The 23,493-nt window shown below is 38.1% G+C and overlaps 1 protein-coding gene across 1 annotated transcript in view; it reads right to left on the bottom strand.

Annotated features, from left to right (window-relative positions):
* Nucleotides 1-23,493, bottom strand: part of CDC40 (cell division cycle 40) — a 36,063-nt gene that overhangs the window by 10,974 nt on the left and 1,596 nt on the right. The window contains exons 2-10 of the mRNA XM_082755490.1: nt 18,322-18,408; nt 16,768-16,897; nt 8,010-8,093; nt 6,237-6,376; nt 5,505-5,601; nt 3,695-3,834; nt 2,684-2,758; nt 1,970-2,015; nt 311-412 (exon numbers count right to left, since the gene is read on the bottom strand). Coding sequence (XP_082611616.1) covers nt 311-412; nt 1,970-2,015; nt 2,684-2,758; nt 3,695-3,834; nt 5,505-5,601; nt 6,237-6,376; nt 8,010-8,093; nt 16,768-16,897; nt 18,322-18,408 — 901 coding nt within the window. The remainder of the gene's footprint in view (nt 1-310; nt 413-1,969; nt 2,016-2,683; nt 2,759-3,694; nt 3,835-5,504; nt 5,602-6,236; nt 6,377-8,009; nt 8,094-16,767; nt 16,898-18,321; nt 18,409-23,493) is intronic.

The following is a 23,493-nucleotide window of genomic DNA, read 5'->3' as shown; positions in this document are numbered from 1 at the left end:
ATGTTACAGAGCACCTTCCAGCCAGTTCTGTGAAAGCATCACACCTATCCCTTCACTTCCTAAACCAGCAGCTGGATTTCTACTGTCGATTCCTATTCAGAATGCTCTTCATGTTCAGGTTAGCTGAAAGATCAAGTGAAATAATTCTTCTAAATTGAATTTAGGTTTAAAGTGCAATTTCATTACTTAAGTTGTGCCTGTACACATAAACGTGCAATTAATTGATGTAATAAAAACGTTTTACAACCTGACAATATGTCTTGGTATTTACCACAGCGCCATGTAACAGTGTGTAGAATTACAAGCCTACCTGTTTCAGTGTCCCATAGTTTAATATAGCGGTCATACGCAGCACTAAGAAACCGAGTGCCAGCGTTATTAAAACAGATGTCTCGAACAGCTTTACCATGTCCTGCAGAAAAGATGCAATAAACTTTTAGCCATTCTTGCTTAGAATTAATTTTTTTTTAAAAACATTCCAGTTAACTGCTACCATCTTCATCAAAGCAAAAAGAACAAGGAAATTGCTTGAAATTCTTCATGAGCGCTAGTAAACCTAGTTTCAGCACAGAGATTCATTCAAGTGGCAAAGAACAAGTAACTCCTAAAGACTGATAATTATTTAGAAAAACAAAACCACAACTAAAGCACTGGAGAGAGAGAAACAACAGTATTGCACAGAAACACGCACTGTGCATCATTCATGAATTGATATGCAAGTAACATTTTAAGTACTTTTGGGTTCAAAGACTGCTCTGATCAGTTAAGAACTGCAAGAGAAGTTTAAAACGTTGTAATAAATGACAACATCTAAGGAAAAAAGAGGAAGGACAAACACTACAAGAGATGCACTTAAGGGAGAAACGTTTACCATGACATAATCAAGTATAAGACATGTTAATTACTAGGTTAGAAAATTAATAATCTGGTGTTAACCCTGCTATTCCTCAGCCCAATACTTTCAGCTGAGAATTGAACCAGACTTGTAGAAGTTGTCTTTCATTAAAATGTTGGCACTGGAACTATATATATTAAAAATATCTAATATATAGCTACATGTAATCATACAAATCTATATAGCTATACTTACATTATACTTGCATTACGTTATATGCATTGCATTACATTACTTGCTACTTACATTATATATGATATTATGTATGACATATATATAATATTTACTTACATACATATAAAACAGCAAGGAAATTTTCATATGGATTAAAATAGTAAGCAAATCTGGTTGATAATAAGGACCTTCGGAGAAAAACAGTCTAACCATTCAGAAAGAGTAGTGTATTGATAGAGAACCCTTTCTGAGCACTCCTTTGCCACACTGCTGTCATCAGAATATCAGATAAAAATACTTTTTTTTGTTGTTATTCAACATATATTCACTCAAGCAGTGTTCTAGAAACCTTCCCATCTCAAAAGGGGAATGAGCTGCTTTTGTTCTGTATTCAAGGCTGCTATGAAGTTTGTATTTTTCTCTCTCAACCACCTGCTTTAAAAAGCACCTGTTACAGGAACAAAGACTGCACCTGAACTAGGGGGAAAAAACAAAAACCAAAAACCTCTCATGCTTTTGCACTAGAAACTGAATACATAAGAGACTACCTAGTTAAGGTGAGATGCCCTCCCTGCATAGTGAGAACAGGGCACCTGTTCTCACTATGAAGATGGGGCAATTCCATTTCCTAATTGTGGCTTTGGAAAGGGGTATTGCCTGGAATAATGCCAAAGGTTCACTAAAAACTTGTACTTTAAACAATTTTTTATTGTCAACATTACACTGAGTACCATTTACCTTGTATGCCTCCAGATCTTTTCTAAGATAAAGTAATAAGCTAATCTAAATCATGTCCTTCCATGTAGTTGTTATATATATATATATATATATATATATATATATATATGTATAGATACACACACACACTTTAAGAACTCAGTTCAAAAAAAATGCTATTACCAATAAATGTTCGTAGACATCTTCGATCACCATATACTTCCCATAGCTTGGAAGAAAAAAAAAGGATGGAGGAGAAAGAATGTTAATTGGTAAAAAAACGATGCTGAAATTAAGTGCAAATATATACGACAACATCTTTTAAGAAATTAATTACAAACAGAAGACATCAACCGATTAATCACAACTACCTATGCAGAAATTCACAAGAATGTTGTCATCATCTTATTAGCAAAAAAAAAAAAAGTCTTAAAATAATTAAAAAACATGCCAAATCTAAACTTAAAAACCCCTAAGATTATGCTAGTCAAAAAAATAAATCAGTTTTCTAATATGACATATGACTGACTAAAATTACATTAGTTCAAAGCCACAAATGCTTCAGTAAACCACTTCAGCAAAAGCCTATTTCTAGCTGTAATGCTAAGCTTCATAGAAAATTAATTATGATGATGGCAAGGACAATAACCTGAACAACTTGTGACCTTCTAAATGCTATTAGTAAATGATTAACACTGTTCTAACACCCACATCATCTTGTGTATTATTCTTTGTTCCAGAGAACTTGTAATCTAAAAATCAAGTGAGAAAATAAAAGTAACAGACAAAAAAAAAATGGTCCTTGGTAGAATTACGTAGTGTTTAAATACTCTAAATGCAGGGTCTGTATTCTATGATGGTATAAAATACATAAATAAAAATTAAAAAATAACTCACCTTAATTTTGCAATCCATAGAGCAAGACAACAGCATATGGCCAGACAGAGGAAACAACCGAACTGCACTGACTCCCTGTAAATAAGGACAATTAGATAGTAAGTGGAGCATCTAGATATTTCCTCAGTTCACTTGCCCTCTTTCCTTTTGTAGGCAAAAAGCTAAACTGCATCTTGAGAAGAAATAACCTAGCATTCCATTTTAAAAACAGCAGTGCGTTTTGAACATTGTTATTGGCACCAAATAGATTCAGTTCAACAGCTGTACATACACCCTCCTTCAGCATTCACACCGTTACTGTGAATCACGGCAAAGAAATACAAGTTGTGGCTGAGGGTAACAGCTTTGACCACACACTTCCTTCCATCTTCTGGCTACCATTAAGGTGCTGTCCATTGCAGCACAGTATATTCCCTGAAGGAGTACTGAAAATCAGAGATAAAAGAAGGCTTTTATGAACCTGATCAATGAAAGGCTTTTAATATAAAAGTATGTATATAGTTACGGGCTCTGGCAACAGACTGTAAACATGATGTAGCAATAAATAAAACTAAGTTAAAAAACGTATTTGGAAATCTTGTAATGCCTATGCACTGTAATCACAAAACCTATTTTCTTACGTTTAATATAAAATAACTCAAGCACTTTTACTCTACCACTGCATTTTCAGTGATCTCTAGAATTAGCCTTCCTCTTATGCACATGATAGTTTTGAAAATAGCTCCAAACACCACAGAGGTGAAGGAAGAATATTTTTCGCTTTAAAGGATGTCAGGAAGTCACTATGTCTATGTAAAAGTATATGGAGGTATCAGAAACAATCACTTCTGACCATGCAAACATCTCATGTGGGGCATACAATGCCATGGATGCCATGAGCTGTGTGTCATAAATGAGAAAAATATTCCTTCCTTCTACTGATAGTTCAGCTTTATAGAAGTTACTAGCTTCAGACACAAAATGAAGTGTTTCTCAATAAAAAAAAAAAAAGTACACTCACAAACTTCCTACCTTTGTATGTCCAGACCATACATGGATTTGTTTCTTTGGAAGATAGCACTTCTCAGGCGGCACTGTAGAACGGAGATTAACTCCAACATCTTGAGGAACGTGAAGGTAAGATCTTCCCTGGTAGTCATACATTTCCTTAACTAAAAAGGTAAACAGAGAAATCTGAGAATCAGATTGTATTTTACGAGGTAATAATCTTGGAAAGACTCAACTGCTGCACATGGTTAAGGCTTTTCTCAACACAGCTGTTCTGCTCTGAACTGGGGGGGGCGGGGGAGAAAAGAAATCCACTTCATAGGGTATGGATGTAGAAACTTATTTGACATCAGTTGGGCTCAAATTAAGTCTGAAATGAAGCAAAAAGTCTGTTTGGAATCTGAAAATCCGAACATTAGAACAATCTAACCCCCTACTGATCTGACTCATTATCAAAACGCAAGAGAGGCCAATAATGGTCTGCTTACACTAACCCTACGTAGATTATGGTGTGCAGCTCTAACCCTGGCATGTGCTTGCAATTTACATTCCAGCCAGCTCTGTGCTGCATCAGTCATATCAACAGAATTGCAAACCAGAGAAAAAAAAAAATCCATTTAGCCAACGTGAATGAATATTGGTCAACCAATACTGGTCAGCAGCCAACACCTGCTGTTGAACTAGATTTAACAGAAGAGATTGGACAGTCAGACATGCAGGGATGCATCGTGCTTGAAAGGATTATTTCAAAAGTAGACTTGTGCTGGATAGTGATGACATTAAGCTGTGCACTGACTAAATCAAATTCTCAGTTTCTGGGATATTACTACGGCAGTTCCGTTTGTATATGTGACCTCCTGCTTGGTATTAATGATTAAAGGTGTCTACAAAATGGCTTAGGGAAGGCTTGTGTTCGAGAGGATTAATGTTTATTTTGTAAGGACTTTCACTATGAAGCTTTAGAGACCAAGGAAAATATGATACAAAGAGTTATTCTACAGGAGGCTCAATGGCTAAAATTTAAAGTCTATGTTTGTCACTATTCAATAAATATTGTCATAATCTACTGTATATAAATACAATGAAGTACTAAGTATCTCTCTCGTCCACTCCTATTTAATGCATATAAGAAGATGCTCCAGCTTACGTGTAGGATCCTGGCTGTGGTAAGTGGCACACAAAAAGAGAGGCTCAGTTTGGGCTAAATTTCTATGCCAAGCAATGTAAAGCAGGACTGTTTTGCATACAGCCAGCTGAAATAACAGTTTCCAAAAATCACCTAATTTTACTTACTTGGCAATTTTCATTGAAGATACCATATGCTATAGGGTAATTATTTCGTACATAATTATTCACAGTATGACAGCAGGAGCCTTTACATTAAGAAATGAGGAAGTACTGAGTCCAAGTGATTTTCTAAATTGCATGTAGGTAAGCCACAACTCAAAGCACTATTTGCTGATGAAAGTACTGAGACACAAAACTGCAGTAACTCTGAAGCTCGAACTAAGCCAAACTCATAACCTAAAATTTCTTTGCTCTGTAAAATAAGAGAGAGATATGCATGCCCAGGAACATGAAAAATGAATAAAACCAGTAGCCTGAAAGATGACATTTCTATGCTGCTCTTCACAGTATGAAGTGGAATTGGTCCAAGTTTATCTCTTTCTCTGTCCTTTATGCTTATGCCTCTGAGCGCTATTATCTCCAAAACAGAAACATCAAGGTGCCTCAGCAAAACTGCTGAGGCTGTCTGCCATCCTTACTAATTAACACAGCAGGCAAGAAAACATAGTGAGCAAGAAAATGAGAACAGGCAGGAAGACGCCGTTACCATGTAATATAGTCTTCTCCTCTCCAGGTTTATCATCTTCCAGCTTTCCTCTCTTCTGCCTCTTAGCTGTTATTTCATCCAACTCTTTCTGCTCTTCCTGGAAAAATTAAACAGGATCATGACTTTTAAAAAATTAAACATTCAGAATGACGTAACAAATTTCAAAATTGCATTACTGTTTACTTACTATCTAAAACACATTTACTGGCTAAATGAGATCAGAAATATTTCTAAGCCTCAATCAAGAGAATACTTTTATCAAAATCAGATTAATTTGAAAAGCTGTGTACACTGAAAATAATTATGTATAAGCTTTTTATTTAAAGACTACAGCTAGGCATCACTGACTAAATGTGAAGGACATTTGGTGATAGGAGGGTTGAGTAGTTGCTCCCCCACCCCTTTTTTATTATTATTACAGTTTTACTTTCAGGTCTTTTTCAAGCTGCTCCTACATATAAGCATCTTTTATCAGACTCTACACATGGCACATAAACACAATTCATTTTATTTTATTTCCAAGCAGTCTTTCAAATAATTGAATGCAGAATATTCAGAACACCTTATTCAAACAAATCACCTGAAACGTTTCTATTACCCTGAAGCACAGCATGGATCTTCTGGTTGAGACAAACTACTAGTGCAGTTGGATCCCTATTAAAACCACCACAATGTATTATGGCACAATGATGTAGTAACAATCTGTATCTGCTGAGCTAAAGCAGTACTTACTTCTGATGGCTTGGCTACTTCTTTTTCATCAACATACTTTGCCCATGGTCCCAGAAAACCATCAATGTTAGATGCATCGTTCTCCTTGAATTTCTTCCTTTTTTCGATTTTCTTTTGTCCTGTTTCAAACACTGTTAAACCTGCAGAAAGAAACAATGCACTGCCTAGCTGCTAGCACAGAATACAACACATCACAGCAGTCTAAAACAAAAAATCACACCACCACCACCACCACCCCCTCCAACACACACAGGAAAACGGAAAACAGATTTTGGTGCCAAAACATTGCTAACTTTTTACATTATGAACACTGCTAGCTATGTACAGTAATGGAAGAGACAAATTAGTATTTAACCATACGTGTTTCCTTGTGTTTTTAACAATAAGCCTGCAGACTGTACGAACACATCAGTTTTCATACCTTAAGTAGTGCAGAATTCAAAAAAGTAGAGTCCTAACAATTTGCTTCTGATCCCCTTACCCCTGTTTTAAACAAAACCCACAAGCAAACAAAAAACAAACATCTCCCTAAACCCCAATTACAACTGTGTATTTTAATGCAGAAAGAAAATAAATCAGGGTCATCTATTTCTGAACACTAGCTTATTCCTTCCCATAAATGCTAGCTTATCACAAATACTGTGCCCTCGAACTTCATCTGTCAAAACCAGTGTGCAGTTTTCAAATAATGCTTTCCTACAGCATCAGTAGTACTCCTCTAGGGAAAGGGAAACAAAAAAGATTTCTGTGTAAACAAAGGGAAATAGGCAATGTAAAAGCTAAAATAATGGTCATATGGAAGAATAGTATATTAAATTCACGAGGTTTCTTAAAATAATACTGCTGAAACTGTAGTTTCAGAAGGGTATGTTTTACTTCTGAAATTATTTATCTTAGCCATCTCTGTCCAATGTAGTTGCTATGTCAAAATAAGTCTATTTTCTTTTTCTTACTTAGGAAGGAAAGAGTGAAGTCACCTTGTATATATTCCATGGAAGAGAAGACAGAAATAAAGAACCTTTATACATGTGTGCAAATAAAATGTTTAAAAAATCATGAAAGGGAAAAGCATAACTAAAGTTTTCACATTTTTACTTTACAAATTCGGTACTTCATATTGGGCTACAGTTTGATACATCCTCACCAGATTTACTTTACACTAAACTACAATATCACATGCTAACAAGTCACTTTCAGTGGTAAATATCTTTCATCAGCGTATTAATTACAAACCCCATGCTTCTGGTAGTCAATCCTCTCAGTGGCATGCTATGCCTTTACCATTTGGCAACTTTCCAGCATTTTTTTTCTTTCCCAAATAACCCAAACAGCTTAACTCTGCTAAGCAGAGATAACATGCAATTCCCAACAGGAGTGCTAGAGGTTGCTTACAGAATGATCAGTTTGCTACTGAGCAGCACAGTTTAAGTGGTTATCCTAACACACAAGAATCCTAATGCAAACACGCGACCGCTTACCTACGACAGAAATTCAGAGGACCAAAAAGCTCTGCTCAAATCAATGCTATCCACACAATTACACGTAAGAGTTCCAATGCCAAATTTGAAATTTGACAAGTGATAGCCTGATATGTTTGCTGCTTCAGGAAAACAAAGCTCCCTTGTACCTCTCTTTGCTTGTAACATTATGATTGCAACAGATCTGCATTGGTAAGTCTCTCATAGTTCCTTCCTCTGCTAATACCTATTCCATTTCTTACTGAGGAGGCAATGGAAATAGTCACCAATTTATATAAGATTCTGAATTATTTACCTTGATTTTTTTCAGCTTCTTCTACAGAACCAATATACTTGGTAGCAACTTCAGGGTTATCTATAGAGGGATCTAATGCATAACCTGGAAACAAAAAGAAAAACAAAATAATGTTATTTTCTCTTTTTGATGTACAACATTTAGTACTCTCTCCCCCTATGCTCCATGAATTTTTTTCCAGTTGGTCCTCAAAGAGCTCAGGATGAAGCTCAGGATGATAAATACTTTGAAATTTCATTCACTTGATCTGGGTATTGGGGTTACTACAAGTTATTACCACAGAGTGGTAGAACGGTTTGTGTTGGAAGGGACCTTTAGAGATCACCTAGTCCAGCCCCCTGCCATGAGGTCCTTGTGTATGCATTGCTACCTGAACGCTTAAATCTGCGCAACAAAGAAAGAAAATATGTACAATAAGCAAGAAATCAGGTAAGACACAAAGAGAGGGTATCACAGGAGCAAAGCCACAGAATCTGTCTGGCCTCCCAAGAGGCCTCTAGCCCAACCCCTGCTCCAAGCAAGGTCAACGCTGAATTCAGCCCAGTTTGCTGTAATCTGACACATGACTTTTTGGAATGTCACAACAATGTTCTCACGTTGTGATGTGGTGTAAGGGAAAGACTCAACTCTAGATTTAATGTTAGTGGCACAAGATTTTAAACAGATACTGCTTTAGTTTGGGACAAAGCCAGTAAGACCCTCCATGGGCAACTCAAGTTTGTTGGGGCTTTGCATATATTCTGTCTCCCCTAGGAGAAATTATTTCAGCCTCCACCTGTCCAGGTTGGGAGAGCTTGTTCCCTCAACTTGAAAGCAGTTGTTTTAAGTAGCTTGGAAGATACTGGAAGCAGCAGCAATGGCCTTTAATTTTTTAAAATAATGAAGTATTCACATCTTCATTTCCTGATTGCAGCTATTGAGTCCCATTTAAAAAAAAAAAAAGCTGCATTTACTCTTATAAATAATTTATAAAATGTATCATCATTTTGTAGATATTCAGGACATTCACAATTTTTTGGACTGAGGTTTCTCATTTTAATATGCGTATCTTACAGTTTCTCTCCATTTGTCCTGAAGTGGACGGGATGATTTTACAAGAATAAAACCGACAAATAATCTCATCTAATTTCCAAGGAACAGGTGCACAGTTACTGACCACTACTTTTTTTTTTTTTTTTTTTTTTTGGGTAAGAGTGCACCCTGGTGGACACATTGCCATTTCTTATTAAACATCACCCAAATCACAAACCGTCCCTTGAGGACCCAATGAGAATTTCTCCATCAGGAAAAACAACAACAATGAAGATACCACCCCCTGGTAGAAATAATCACACACACAAAACCAAGGAAATCTTATAACAAAAATCCAAGAACTAGTTTGTATACTAGTATTGAAGCCCCAGAGACCAATAGCCCATAAAAGCACTTGCAAGAACACGACCTGAGAACCTACCAACACCATCTCAGTAGCCAAAGGAGTTAATCCCCAACCGTTTCTCGGGAACACTGCTGTCCTAGAAGATTTTTTTAGTTCCATGGATAACCAAATTGAGCAGACACCACCATCAGACTTTCACTAATTTAACTGCCTGCTTTTATTAAGGCAGTATTTCAGCCAGCTCTTTTCCAAGCTATATGGCTTCTGTTAGCAGCAGAGAGATATTACTTTGGATTTATGTCAAAATCAATACAGTGATTTTCTTGTCCTCCAACTGTATTGACACAGTCTCTGGGACTCTATTTGCTCAGGACTTGTAAAAGAGGGGCAGTATTCGAATGAATAGGGCCCCTGGGCCAAGCACAGCTTCCCGTGGAAGTGGAGGCTTCTTATAGCTGGATTGAATTTGGTCCAGCATCATTGTCATAGAAAAGCCCTGAACAATTTCGACTTTCTAGTGGGTTTGTGAAAGAGAATCTTTTCTTTCTGGCTGAGGCTCCTAAACGCAGCTGCAAAAGACAGCTTGCTTTTATCCTCCTCAGCTGGTATGCCACATAAAGTGCCTCGACTCCTACGTCTCCTTCAGTTTTATTTGGGAGGTAGATATTTCATACTGCATTTCAGCAAGGCAAGGTACAATTCCTCCTACACCCATAACTTCAGTGCATTTGCAAAGGGTTGGTTAAATAATCAGACTTTGATGTAGATTCCAGAATGACAGCTACTTCAAACGCATTTCCACTGCTCCATGCAATGCAGCACAGGAACCCAAGGTAGCTTCTGTACGCGAAACAGTATCTCTGGACTGATGCTGATCGAAGGGGCCTCTCTGCAGAATCAAAGCATTGAAGTGTCTACAATTGTAAGAGGTAGCAGCGACTGTTGGCCTTGCATGTAACGTAAAAAATACAGAAGTTTAATTTTCAGGTCACAGTCATTTTAAGCTTTCAAGTATCAGCCTTACTGATACAGTAATCCTGTTTTACCCAAGTTACTGAATACTCAATAAAGGGCTTTGAAATTCCTGGGCAGAAGTCTTTATTATTTAGTAAGACCTTAATACCTTGGGAAGGAGAGGCATCAAAACACTAAATGCTGCATGAATGAAGCAGTCCACTTCTAGCATAAGTACTGAGGCTGAACTAGCGATGAAACGATTCTTTTAACCACATTAAGGGAGGAATAGTTCAGCTGGAAGGGACCTGCAAAGATTGAGTACAACTGCCTGACCACGTCAGGGCTAACCAAATGTTACAGCAGACTTTTGAGAGCGTTGTCCAAAACCACCTCTCCTTGAAGCCAGTCCCAGTGTTTGACCACCCTCCTGGTACGTTTTTCCTGATGTCCAGTCTGAACCTCCCTGGCACAGCTTTGGGCCAGCCCCACACATCCTGACATCAGTGACCAGAGGCCAGCATCTCCTCAGGAAGCACTTGCCCTCCTCAGGAGGCTGCAGAGAGCAGTGAGGTCCCCTCTGAGCCTCTTCTCTAAGCATGGCCAACCCAAGCATCCTCTGCCTCTTCTCATAGGATGTGCCTGCCATGCATGTTTGTGTTCATGAACAGTATGTGTGTAAGATGTAGAAAAGATCCATAATGCCCCTTTACCTGAAAGTTTAAAAAGCCTTTCAAGAAAGCCTTTTCTTGAATAGATAAAATAATGTAAGGAGATTGCCTTACACCCGTGGATTCTAAAAAGGGTGGGTTACCCATGACTGTAGATGCAACACCGGTTACCAACTGAAAAAAGGTTAGACTCTCATAGACTCATTGTGAATGGCTTTCCATCAAACTAGGAGAGGATCTCATATAAGATTACAGAATGACCTGCCGAGATGATTTTATTGAGTATTTTTATGGATTATGCCATCAAAGCATCATATACCTGTACAACTAGTGGCTGAAACCAAAACCAAGTGTGAAATACTTCACTTCAGGAAAATAAATAATTGGTTAGGTACAGGAAAAAAACGATATGGACTGTGCAAGGGTAGTGGTGGTTTTACACTCCACAAGACTATCTGACACTCTTGAAGAAAAAAAAAAAGAAATCTGTGATTTGTTGAAAAGGAAAAACTATGTAAAACATGGAACAGAGCTGGCAAGACCGAATCTAGAATAGCATATCCAGTTTTAGGCAAGGTATTTTAAAGAAAAATTTGGGTAAAAATCCAGAGTAACAGGAATGATAAAATGCTGGAGGGTGGAGCAAGGCCTAGAAGAGAAAAATGGAGAACCACTAGGCCAGTTTAAGACTTGATGTTTCTTTTTGCGTATGATATGCCTGAATTTCTGTGGTTTGCATCCCAGACAAAGGATGAAAAGACAGTAGCAGCTGTATGATTACTTCTAAGTGCTGGTATCACAAAGATGTTCTTAATAAAGAAGCTGAGGTCTGCTTGATCTATCAGAGATCTGAGGTTTGCATTCAGAATGCTCTTCCTGTTCTCCATGGACTGAGGGACTGTGCAAAAGTGACTGGATTAAGGTTGCAGGATCTTTGAATTTGTACAAAATACGTGCAGGAAGGGCAGATGGTTCTCAAGAAGCTGTTCACTGCAAAGAGAAGCTGCAGATCTTTAATGCCAATCAAAAAAAAACCCCTCCAGTACTCGTGTCAACACCACCTCTCCAAGTTTCTGGAATGAAGGGGACCTTAGTATGATGGGTAGGTTTTGTGTAGATTAAAAAGGTTATTGGTACTGAAAAGGTTCAAAGAGGGCTTTTTGATTAAACAGTTAGGGAAAGACAATAGTTAAAGAAAAATAAGTGATCTGGCACAGCACGCAAACTTAAAAATATACATATCCTCAAGCAAAAGGTAGCATGGAAATTTGAAAACAGAGATAAGAAGGGCAGCAATAAGCATAGAATCCTATTTAAACTGAGGGCCTGAGCACGCATACAAAATAGCAGAAGCTAAAAAAATCAAGACAATCATTTAGGTTGGAAAAGACCTCTGAGATCAGAGTCCAACTGTTAACCTAGCACTGCCAAGCCTACCACTAAACCATGTCCCTAAGCACGACATCTACATGTTGGGCCCGATGATCTTTCAAGGTCTCTTCCAACCCCTTCAGTTCTGTGATGTCTTTTCAACACCTCCAGGGATGGTGATTCAGCCCCTTCCCTGGGCAGCCCGTTCCAATGCCTCACAAAGCTTTCAGTGAAGAAATTCAACCTCCCCTGGTGCAACTCGAGGCCATTTCCTCTTGTCCTACATGCACAGTGAAATAATGCATGGTGAAATTTGACCGTCTTGTTTTAAATTCAGAAGCTAACAAAATTGGTAGGACAATACTACCCTAATTGCACAGAAAGCACTGTACCATGTAAAAATAAGGTGGTCATGGCATGTTTTTTCCCCATTGGTGTGTTAAAGAAAGCTTAAAAGCAAATTAGATCAGCAATTTTTAATAGTGTTAACAGGCAGTAGAGAATCCTTTGGATTGAACTTCCAGGTTTAAGTAGCAGCATGTAGAGTTACCAGGACTCCATTACTGACTGCTCAGCCAGAAGAGGCGATAACCATGAGGTGGTAACAAAGCTGCTAGGAAATAAAGTCATAATGAGATACTCGAGCCACCTCCTTGGAGCAGATGATGCAAATGTCACGTTGAGATAGGCTGAAAACAGCATTTTTATAAAATGTACCTATTCCATGAAGCAGTCATGTGAGAAATTCACAAGGAAAAAAGCTAACTGAGCAATGCAGGAACCTTGATTTTAAGGGATTTTTCCCTTAAGGGAAATTTTAAGATGTGTATCCTTTAAGTGGATATACATCTTAACTGTGACCATAACAGAATAAATTAACATTCTTGAGGAAGCAAAGACAGCCATAAAGAGATTTACTACAATGATCTTAATCTCAAACCAGGAAGGTTATACAAAACAGAAAAGATTTTTAAAAGGAACAGAAAGTAAGCACCAAACAGTAAAGCCTTTTCTAAATGCAGGGATATTTCAAAGACAGCATGTTGGAGAAAAAAAACTAATGCCTGCCAGCTATTAAAAGACATAAAAGAGACCAGAAGGAAGTGAACACAGCTGAACATTATGTAAAGAGAAACAATTAGAAATGAGAAAATATTCTTCAACGAGTTGCATCTAAACGTGTAAAATGCAAAGAACCAACCTCTAGCAGAACAGAAGTAAAAACTACAGTAGAGTAGCCTCTCCCACACCTAAGTGAGAAACAAATCACATAAGGCAGAAAAACCTAACACATCACCCTTTTCAAAAACGGCAGGAGCAGAAAGCACATCAGACAGCATGTAGGCCAACAGATGATCAAGGAATGAAAAAAAAAAAAAAGAGTATTACAAGAAAAAGGTGAGGCTTTTTTTTCCCCACTTTTTTAATACATGGTCATTATGGAGGAGCTTGAGGATGCTGTTGTGCTAGAACCTTTCTTTATGGGCAACATGACAAAGCATCTACCTCAAAGCAGCATATCAGGAGACTAGAGACAGATGAGTGGTAACCAATCACCAGGAGCAGATGGTGCTCACCCAAGTGATCTGAAGCCAAATCACAGCATAAAATCTCTCACCCAGTATTGACTCTATATGACAAAGGGAACATATCAAATACAAAAATCTATTTTTAAAAGATGCTTTAGAGAGGAGCTGGGACACTACAGGTCAGTCAGTCAGGTATTTGTAAGGGTGGAAGTTTCAGGCAGTAGAAACTAAAATAGAGAGAATGATCAGCAGGCACTTGGGTGTTAAATACTGCAGCAGAACAGAACACGCAGCTTTCTGTACAGATAAAGTAGAGCGACGAAAACTCCAGAGTATTTGTGAGGTGACAATCACGAGAGTGAAAGAAAATTGGTTGATGTTGGATACCCTTTATGAAACACAGTTAGATTGATTACAGGGTACCTCAAGGACATTTTCAGAAAGCCCACAGCTTTACAAGGTGAATTGATTACAAAAATATTAAAACAGGAATAAATGGTTGGTTTCCACAGTGCAGGAAAGTCACTGGCAGATCCATGCTCAGGCCCATGCTGTTCAACGTAGTGACAAACAATCTGGTTAAAAGGGAACAAATGGCTCATATGAAGTTATTCAAAGTTGTAATGAAAAATCCAATGTTACTTCATAGAAATTGAAGGGAAAAAAACCAACTCCCACTTTATTAAGCCAGAGAACAAATCCATAGTGAGATTACATGTTTAATGCTGTATATAGCCTTGCTCTTCATCTCAGTAACACAGTGGAACTAACACAGGAAAACAAGAGGAACAAGCACGGCCGTAAGCATGGAAAAGCTGCAGCAGACCAACAAGAAGACTGACCAAGATCTCCAATGGAAAAAAAAAAGACAAACAAAGTTATGGCTGAGATCTCTAATGTAAGGAATGACAACAAAATGGTGAGTAAAGAAAATGACTGATTTGTTTTCCAACATGAGAGATCAGGAGATACCAAGTCAAACTCGAAGGCTGTTAAATTTCACGGGTCTGAGCCAAACAGAGCTACTTCATCACACAAGGTGCTGGTGAGCTGCAGACCTGCCTGCAGGAGGTTACCACGTATACAGAACCCATGTACATATACCTGTTCAAGAAGCAAATGGATAAATCCGTCAAAAATCAAAGCCAAAACAGATTAACTGAGAAAAATCAGTAAATACAGAGACATTGGCCCAGCTGAAAGATGGCATATTAGAAAAATATTCAGGCATGTTACTGTTTGTTTGTCCCTTTCTCCTGCTCCTCATTATGTATCCACTGCTGCCCTCTCATCTAAGAGGACTGGGGAACATTCCAGCCCTTTTTCAACTACAGCACGGATGCTCTGACCTAGCCAAGCATCAGGAAGGAAAAGCACTTTGACAGAGAATATTTACTGCAAGAGAAATACATGGCAAAGACTGCCAAAAGACATTTTGGTTTTGTTTGTAATTAATATATAGGTTTCCTCACTGAATACATATTAACTTTCAAGATGATACATAAAACCACCATTAAAAAAAAAGGAAAAAAGGAAAAAACCCTACCTTAACATAATGCCAAAAGAAGTTAAGAATAAATTCCCATACTACAAGACTGCATCATTGACCTGTTTGGGACATGTGATCTCATTTACCATCCTTTCTCTTGTATCACACTTGTCCCTCAATTAGTCACTGGTCATCTACATGCGAGCCACTGCAGATTTGAGACCTCCTGCCTTAGCACAGTGCTGTCAAGCAGCCTAGCAAGGGCCGGAGCTCTTAAGATCTGCAGCTTTCAACTACCAAGTTTACTTTCTGTTCTTCCAATATACAAAGGCTTTGTCATTAAAAACACAGGAGAATCAGATTTATGCCTAGCAATTACACTTGTGGTTTCATACTTGCTGCTCTTTCTCAAGAAGATAGTCGTGACCTCCGTCCAAATGGAAAAGAGAATATTGATGTTTTAAATAGACAACTTTTTGACAACTTAAACAAGGACTGTTGTTAAACAGCTCACAATAGACCTTCTAGTGCTCATTTACTGCACCTTCTAGCTTGTACTTGAGCTTCTCAGTGCCAGCTCTTGCAGTTTAAACTGCCTATCTCAGCCTTTTTGTAGCTGTTTTTGCTGTACTCAGATCATTATCTACTGAACATTTCTAGAAAGCTGAACATGATAGTTGCACAGCTGCCAGCATTACCAGTGTAAAAATATATTTTTAAAACTCTCTTGTAGTAAAGCTTTTAGAGTAGTTGCTATATACTGATAATATAAATCAACAGCAGGAGTAGACTTACAAGTTCTATCCTCCCCCAAACTAAATTTTACAAAAAAAAAAAATCCAGAAAACTAAACACTATATGCCCACAGACACTTTTTTCCAATACGTACTTAACACAGTTACAAAATGCACAATCCACACAGCACAACATATAATATCAGTGACCAAGACCAAAACTGCCTGTCCAGGTTCCTACCTGCACCACCTTTCAATTCTAACATCAAACTTGCAGTCCAGTAACTTAAAATTATGCTACACAACCAGACATCCATTTCTTAATATCTGCATTTTACTTATGTTCTGTATCCTAACATTCCACATTCATGAACCTTTAGTTAGAATCACATGAAATAACCTATTTGCATAAAAGATACTCAGTTATTTGTTACATTAAGAGCGTGAAATTTTGATTTGTGTTTTCCACACCCATGCAGCTAATGGAAGAATTAATTAAAAGCATTTTGGTAGGTCACACACTTGATTACAGCTTCAAAATGAGATTACCCAAATAAATACTACGATCTACAGCTGTATGGGTTCTCATTCAAAGACTTTTCCCCATGCAGATTCCACTGTTAAGGACTTACCATAGGTTACAAACGTTCTTCTTTGTTGCTCAAACATGAAATCATTGATGTGAGCCGGTTCTGCATATCCAGAAAGCATATTTCTAGGTGCAGCCATCTGCTGAGTCCTAAATGGGTTTTCTGGTCCAAACTACATAAAAAATGTTAAAGAAGGTAGATCAGAATTACTCATTTCTTACTTATGTGCGTGTACTTTTGGGAAAACAAACAAACAAAACAGGAAAAGAATGGTTTGTCTTTCAAAAATGGTAACACAAAGTCACTTCAGCTTTCTGTTTCTCTCCAACTACTGAATAAGCATCTTAGTCTGTTATTTCACACAGTGATCACTAACACAGTTGCTCTGAACAGCTCATTTCATGATTGAACTTTCTAGCCTGTATTACTGGTACAGAAGACAAATCAATATCAACTGTTTGACAGAAAAGACTTCTATTCAGTATGTGATCAGTACAAGCATGTTCAGAAGACAAAATCACAGCGTATTGTCCCTTAGAAGTGGGAGATAGCAAGTCTTATAAAACTCTTGTAGTTAATATGGAAATTACACTGCCAACACCACTTGCATGCATCTAAAAAGCAACTAGGGACTTGCTGCATTATTCCAGAAGAAACACTTAGGAAGCCCTGCCTTGCTTTTTTTTCTGCAAGATGACAAATGCCAAAGGCTTCCTGAACATACCATGGACAAGAAGAAGTATTTGAACAGTGATTACAAACACATACAACATACAGAGTAATAGCAGTAAATACCAGTTTATGTATTTCCCCAAAACTGTTTTGTAAACACAAAGCACAACTGATGCAGGGATTTCAGATTGATGTAGGGCCATCTTAGTATGAATAATTCAAGGAACTGATCAGCTTTTATCTACCTGGAATGCCAACTCCTGATTTTACAGCATACAATCTGTACAAAGAAGTTAAATAGTGAAAAAAATATAAATGCTTGACAGCTATTTTTATATTTCAGATAGCCTGTTGGTTATAAAATAGAAAGTGGCTCACATTGCACCATCCAGTCCAATTTGCGCCTAATATGGTTTTTCACTATACACCTTAGAATAACTTAAGTTAAAAAAAAAAAAAAAAAAATCAACAAAATGCTGATGTGAATAGTTATACTGAAAGTGCTTGGATTTTAATTAAAAACAATACATCTACAAGACTTCCAACAATTTATTTTGCTAAGTAGCTTGATGAAGAGATAGGAAAAGATGTGAAAATAGTAAGAGACCACTTTAAAACTGTTTGTTTTACTTATAATGCTATTTTCCAAGCCTCATTTTTAATTTTATAGCTCTGATTCTGATCACCACTGTAAGATTATTCTCAGAAGTTTTATGCAGAATATTAAAATTCAAGTATTAAATGTGCCACCTACGTACCTGTATATAATCTTTTTTTTTCCAGTTTTCCCAAATTAGATTCTTAAATATAGCAAGCATCTAAATGCTTGTGAGGTACGTCTTATTTGACTTCTAGGTGAGATTTACAGAACCTCTGCCCTAAACCAAGTAGGTTTCTGCTCTAAATACCGATATTGTTTCTTACCTCGGGTGCAAACATGGTATCGTAAGTGGGATTGTACTGGACTTCCTTGATAGCAGGATCGAGGTGGACTCCTGTTTCCACATCTTCCTGAAATAAAACAGACAGATTAAAACACCATTTTTCATGTCCAGACTTTTAAATATATGACATTACCCCATTTTGACCAAATCAATGCTGGATTTCAGGTTGACACTTGTAGCACGATGAAAAGAGAAAAGCACTTTGGAGAAGGGAGGGAGGAAAATGCAAAAATAATGCTTTAAAGAAGAAATGCAGTCTAAAATGCACGTGGTATTTTGCATGTGTACTGTTATTAAAAGATTTCATGTACACACTCTAAAAACAATAGCAAGATTAGAAGTTTTTTTTTCCTCCCCAAGATGCCTGAAAACCAGATCTTCTAAAGAAGAGTCAACTAAAGCAGTCATCAATTCAATATCAAAGTGGGAAAGCTAAATTTCTACAAAAAGGTAGACAGTAGAAGGCAGAAGTCACAAGTAACTGCTTTGAAAGACGGTTGGAAACAGAAGACTTCTGAGCAAACATACGTATAACAATGAGCTTCAGAGAATCCAGTGACCCCTCACCTCCAAGTTCTTACCAAAAGGCATGAATGCAATTCAGCTTCAGTTTTAAAGCACGTTCCCAAGCTTGTCATGAGAAAAATTTAACTTGATAGATGAAGGAACAAGAAAGAGGGGCTGAAAATACAGCATAACTTCTCAGACAACTCAAAGGGAAAAACTCAGAAGGGCACATGCAGCCGAAGTGGAAGACAGACAAGACGGGAAAGAAAAACTCTGATGAGGTGGCAGTGCTCCCAAAGAGCTGGTTTTGAAGGGCTCTACAAGAATTCATTTACTTTGAGCCTAAATTGATGTTCCACAAAGTGGAAGCTCAGTTCCACAAAGGAGAATGTTACTGTGGGGTACTTCTACCAGCACTGCTTCCTGAAGCTTTCTTCTAGAATAAAGACATCTGAAAGGGATTTATAACTTGTTTGCATATTGATAACACTCCTAACAATCATACTGAAAGGTACCTGGCATTAATATTTAATCAGCGTTCATCTACAATGGGATCCCCAAAGCATCTGCAACTCACAGAAGGAAGAGAAATGGCAGCAGATCCCATTTTAGCAGTCTCTTGGTTATCAGAGAATGACAGCATCTTGAAAGAGCAAAGCGACACGTTCTGTAATCGTCACCTGATTACATTTGGTTAAAATCGCTCTAAAAAATGTGTTTATTTTTTAAAAAAGCAACCCCATCAATTTTTTGGTAATAAGACTGCTGTATTAGCAGGGTTTTAAGTTCAACTAGAGAGCTTCACACTCACGGTGCATCAATTATTTTAGCAGGCAGCCCAGCCACTGCCATCGCTGCCGTCAACAGGGAGGAGATTACAGGAGCAGCCAGGCAGAGATAAGGTAATCTAAGGGACCACACGTCCCTCTGCTGTAGGGTTTTCCCCCCCCACAACTTTGGTCTCACAGGATATATCTTGATTCATCTAAAAGCTTAAGATGAGCAATTCATCACGCAGCTGATGCCTTAAGTGCGACTCAAGTGGCTCTGTGGGATGGGAGGCTAGCAGGAGCTAGCTGAAAGAGGAAGGATCTGTGATTTTAACGATGGGCTGGGTATTACTTCAGGTGGCTTCCTGCTCAGAAATCATAAACACGGGGTCAGAAAGTTGTCAATTTAAACAGATGCAGTGTTCCCGTGGAGAAAGCCAGTAAGACTGGCAGAGGCAGCTTGTGTTTGCCACAGCTTGGAGATGGTACAAATAAGGGCTTTATGGCATGCTGCAGGATTATTAAAGGTGTTAAACCCATATAGCCTGAAAAAAAGAAGAATTAAGGCTTTAGAAAGTAGTATTTTACTGAATATGGCTTTATTGGAGTACAACACAACGGAGCTGCAAACTTCAGCTCTCCATGTTCTCTCTCTGCTTTCCTCAGCACTGGTAACAAGAGTTGAGCTGCATACCGTAGCATCATAGGGCAACACGTACAAGCTACTGAAAAGGGTCCAAAAGAGAAAAATCAAGAATGATCTAAGAAAAAATGACCTGTAAATAAAAAAAATCGAACAATTTAATTTAGTCTAAAAGATTAAGATTAGATAATTAAACAGAAAGAAGGACAGTAAAGCACTGACACTGTGCTTTGTTGATCCACTGAGGTTTGGTAAATACAGGATAAACGCGTGTCTGTGCAGAATGACAGAGGTATCACCCCTGATGCAAGGAAAAAAAGGAACAGATGACATTTTATCAGTGAAGCACCTGGGGTATCGTTCTCTCTTCCTCTCCAATAATGTGATCATCTGCTTACTTGGAATATCAGGTTGATGATATACAGTTCAGATGTTATTTGGTTAGGTATATACAAAATTATTTCATCCTTAACTGCTCTCCTTTTACCTCCTCTCTGCTGTGCTTCATCCTACAGCACTGTAGCACATGCTGTCACAGAGGAAGGGCACTTGGGGCTGTACCCGTGGCGTACTAGTGTTTCCCAAGGAATCTACCTCGAGGCACAGAAAAGCCAAGCACTGCACTGCAACTCCCCAGGGATCGCAGAAGGTCTGGCTGCTGCCAAGGCGTCCTCCTTCAGCCCTGCCGTAAAGTCCCTCTGGCCAGTTAAAAGTCAGCAGAGGCAAGAGCACAGGAAACAAAAGGGATTTTAGACTATTAATACAGTAAACCAGATCAGCTCTGCTTTTTATGGATTCTTCACATGCACCACAGTCCTTTTCTTCTTCAGAAGAACCCTACCTGAATGCCATAAAACAAAAACATTACAATTTATGAAAAGCACTTGATTTGTAGAATGTAAGACATTTCAATAAAAATAGAAATATTTTTTTTTCTAGAAAAAGCCTACTGGAAGTTTTCTTTGATACGTTTGAAAGACAAGACAAAAACATCCTTGACTTAGACACAGGTCCAATCCCTGAAACACACATTAAAGAAAAACCCTAAACAAAAGCAACAAACTACAGTATGGGCGCAGATAATTTTGTTCCTTCTTAAGAGGGTAATAGCGATGCCTACGTTAGCACAACTCACAATCCTTTTAATCCACAATATTTTTTAAATTTCAGCCAAACACCCATTGTGCTAGCATGTGGCTGCCTTCAAGTTTAATGAGGGTTGTTGATGTATTTCGAAGCACAATTTGACACTTGAAATTTTAACTGTTTGTCCAAACGTGAGGTTTAACGGCACAAAGCAAAGGTCATAGCTTTTCAGTTTCACATCATGCAAGCACGGAGTTGCAAGGTATCTGTATGCTTTTTTTTTTTCCATGGACATTTTAAATAATAAACTTAAAATGTTCCCTTTTCCCCAAGTAAATTCATTGCTAATTAGCCAAATAGCTAAAACATACAGCTGGCTTTGCATAAGATTTAATTAGTTTTAATTATCCATTAGAAAAATGCACTAAATTAAGACCGCATCCCACGAGCTGTGAAGGCTTCAGCAGTTTGTCACTTACACATTCTTGCATAAATCGCTTGGGCTGTCAAAAAACAATACTCTCTTACTCTATAGATTTTTCAGATTTATTACCAAGAAATGAGTGGCATTTACCGTGAGGCACCAGCAGTGATGTTTGGTCCTTACCAGCTTTTAGTCCTTCTACCCTTTCATGTACTCTAACAGTAAATGTCCATCCCACTGACTTCAGAAGGTGGTGGGGCCCTGGCACAGGCTGCCCAGAGGAGCTGTGGATGCCCCAGCCCTGGAGGTGCTCAAGGCCAGGCTGGATGGGGCTTGGGGCAGCCTGGGCTGGCGGGAGGTGTCCCTGCCCATGGCAGGGGAGTGGAATTAGGTGAGCTTTAAGGTCCCTTCCAACCCCAACCATGCCGTGGTTCTATGAGAAGAATAAAAATAAACTGACAAGAGAAGTATATGTTTAATGGTATTCTAATGAACTAGGACAAAAATCCATCATCTTGCGTGATGACAAGTTCTAAACATCTATGAGCTATTTTGTGTCAACAGAAAGCAGAAAAGAAACCAAATTAAAAAGAAGCCAAGACATTCTCAACAACTCATCCCAGAAGTCACCAATGTTCATTATTGCTTCCTAATGGTCTCACAATGACTTTGTACCTTTCCTCTCCACAGATGAGCAAGAATTAGCTTTTAAAGAACATTAAGAAATCTGACTGAAGTCTATTCTTAATCCCTGAAGTAATATTTTTCTGGACACCTACGCACTGCCAAAGGTAAACGAGTTCCAATAGAAAAAATAAATTTGAGACTTCCAACCCCTTCCCACATTAAATACACAATTTCCAGTTTCTGTACTAGCCCAGTCCAGTTGATTATCCTCTTCTCAAAAACAGTGAATGAGACGCTGCAGATGAATAAGGGACCATCTGCTCCCATCCAAGTCTCACCCTGAGCAGACGAAGAATAAATATCCTCTCCCAAACCAACAGTTGTAGCTGCAATATTTCATGCGAATCTGCTTTCTTCACAGTATGTTCCATTTCCTAAATTTCCTTCAGCATTTTTAATTCACAGGTTTGTGAGCAACCTTAAGGTGATTTTTTTTTTTTTGTATCAGTAGAAGCTGTATGAAAAAATTATAATTGGTTTTGGCAAAGTCTAGCAAAACAGAACTTAGAGAGAAAACTAAAATAAGGGACTTAGAGAGAAAAAAGGGAACTGCTATAGGTCTTGAATTGCAAGCTGAACTCTACATTCAAATCAAAGCCAGACGCTGAACAAACATTCATAACACACTGGTGGTAAACACCAAGGAAATGAGCCTCTGTATTTGACTGTTTCACATTATATTCTTCTAATAATTCTTCTAATTCACTATCCATAGAAAAAACAACAGATGCCTTTCTTAGCCAGTTTCTGGATACCTAATCCAGTCCAAATGGGTTCTAATAGCCAAGTGGCCATCAGTTAAACATATTCTGTGTTTTCCCTCATTGTGTTAACTGTAACTTTTTTAAGATGCTCAGTTCACAGAACTGATTGCTTTAAAAACATAAGACACAAAGAGCCTGACCAGCCCCACATTACAGACGGATGGATACCATGCTGGGGATGAGGTCCTGGTGGCTGATTCTCTCCTAGTGCCTCAAGTTCACAATGCTGGCAGAAAGCAGACAGAGGTTTACAGCCCACCAGAGCCAACAT

Source organism: Aythya marila, assembly GCF_965140915.1.
Source record: "Aythya marila genome assembly, chromosome: 3".
NCBI classification, from domain to species: Eukaryota; Metazoa; Chordata; class Aves; order Anseriformes; family Anatidae; genus Aythya; species Aythya marila.
This window is presented reverse-complemented; position numbering and strand designations above follow the sequence as displayed.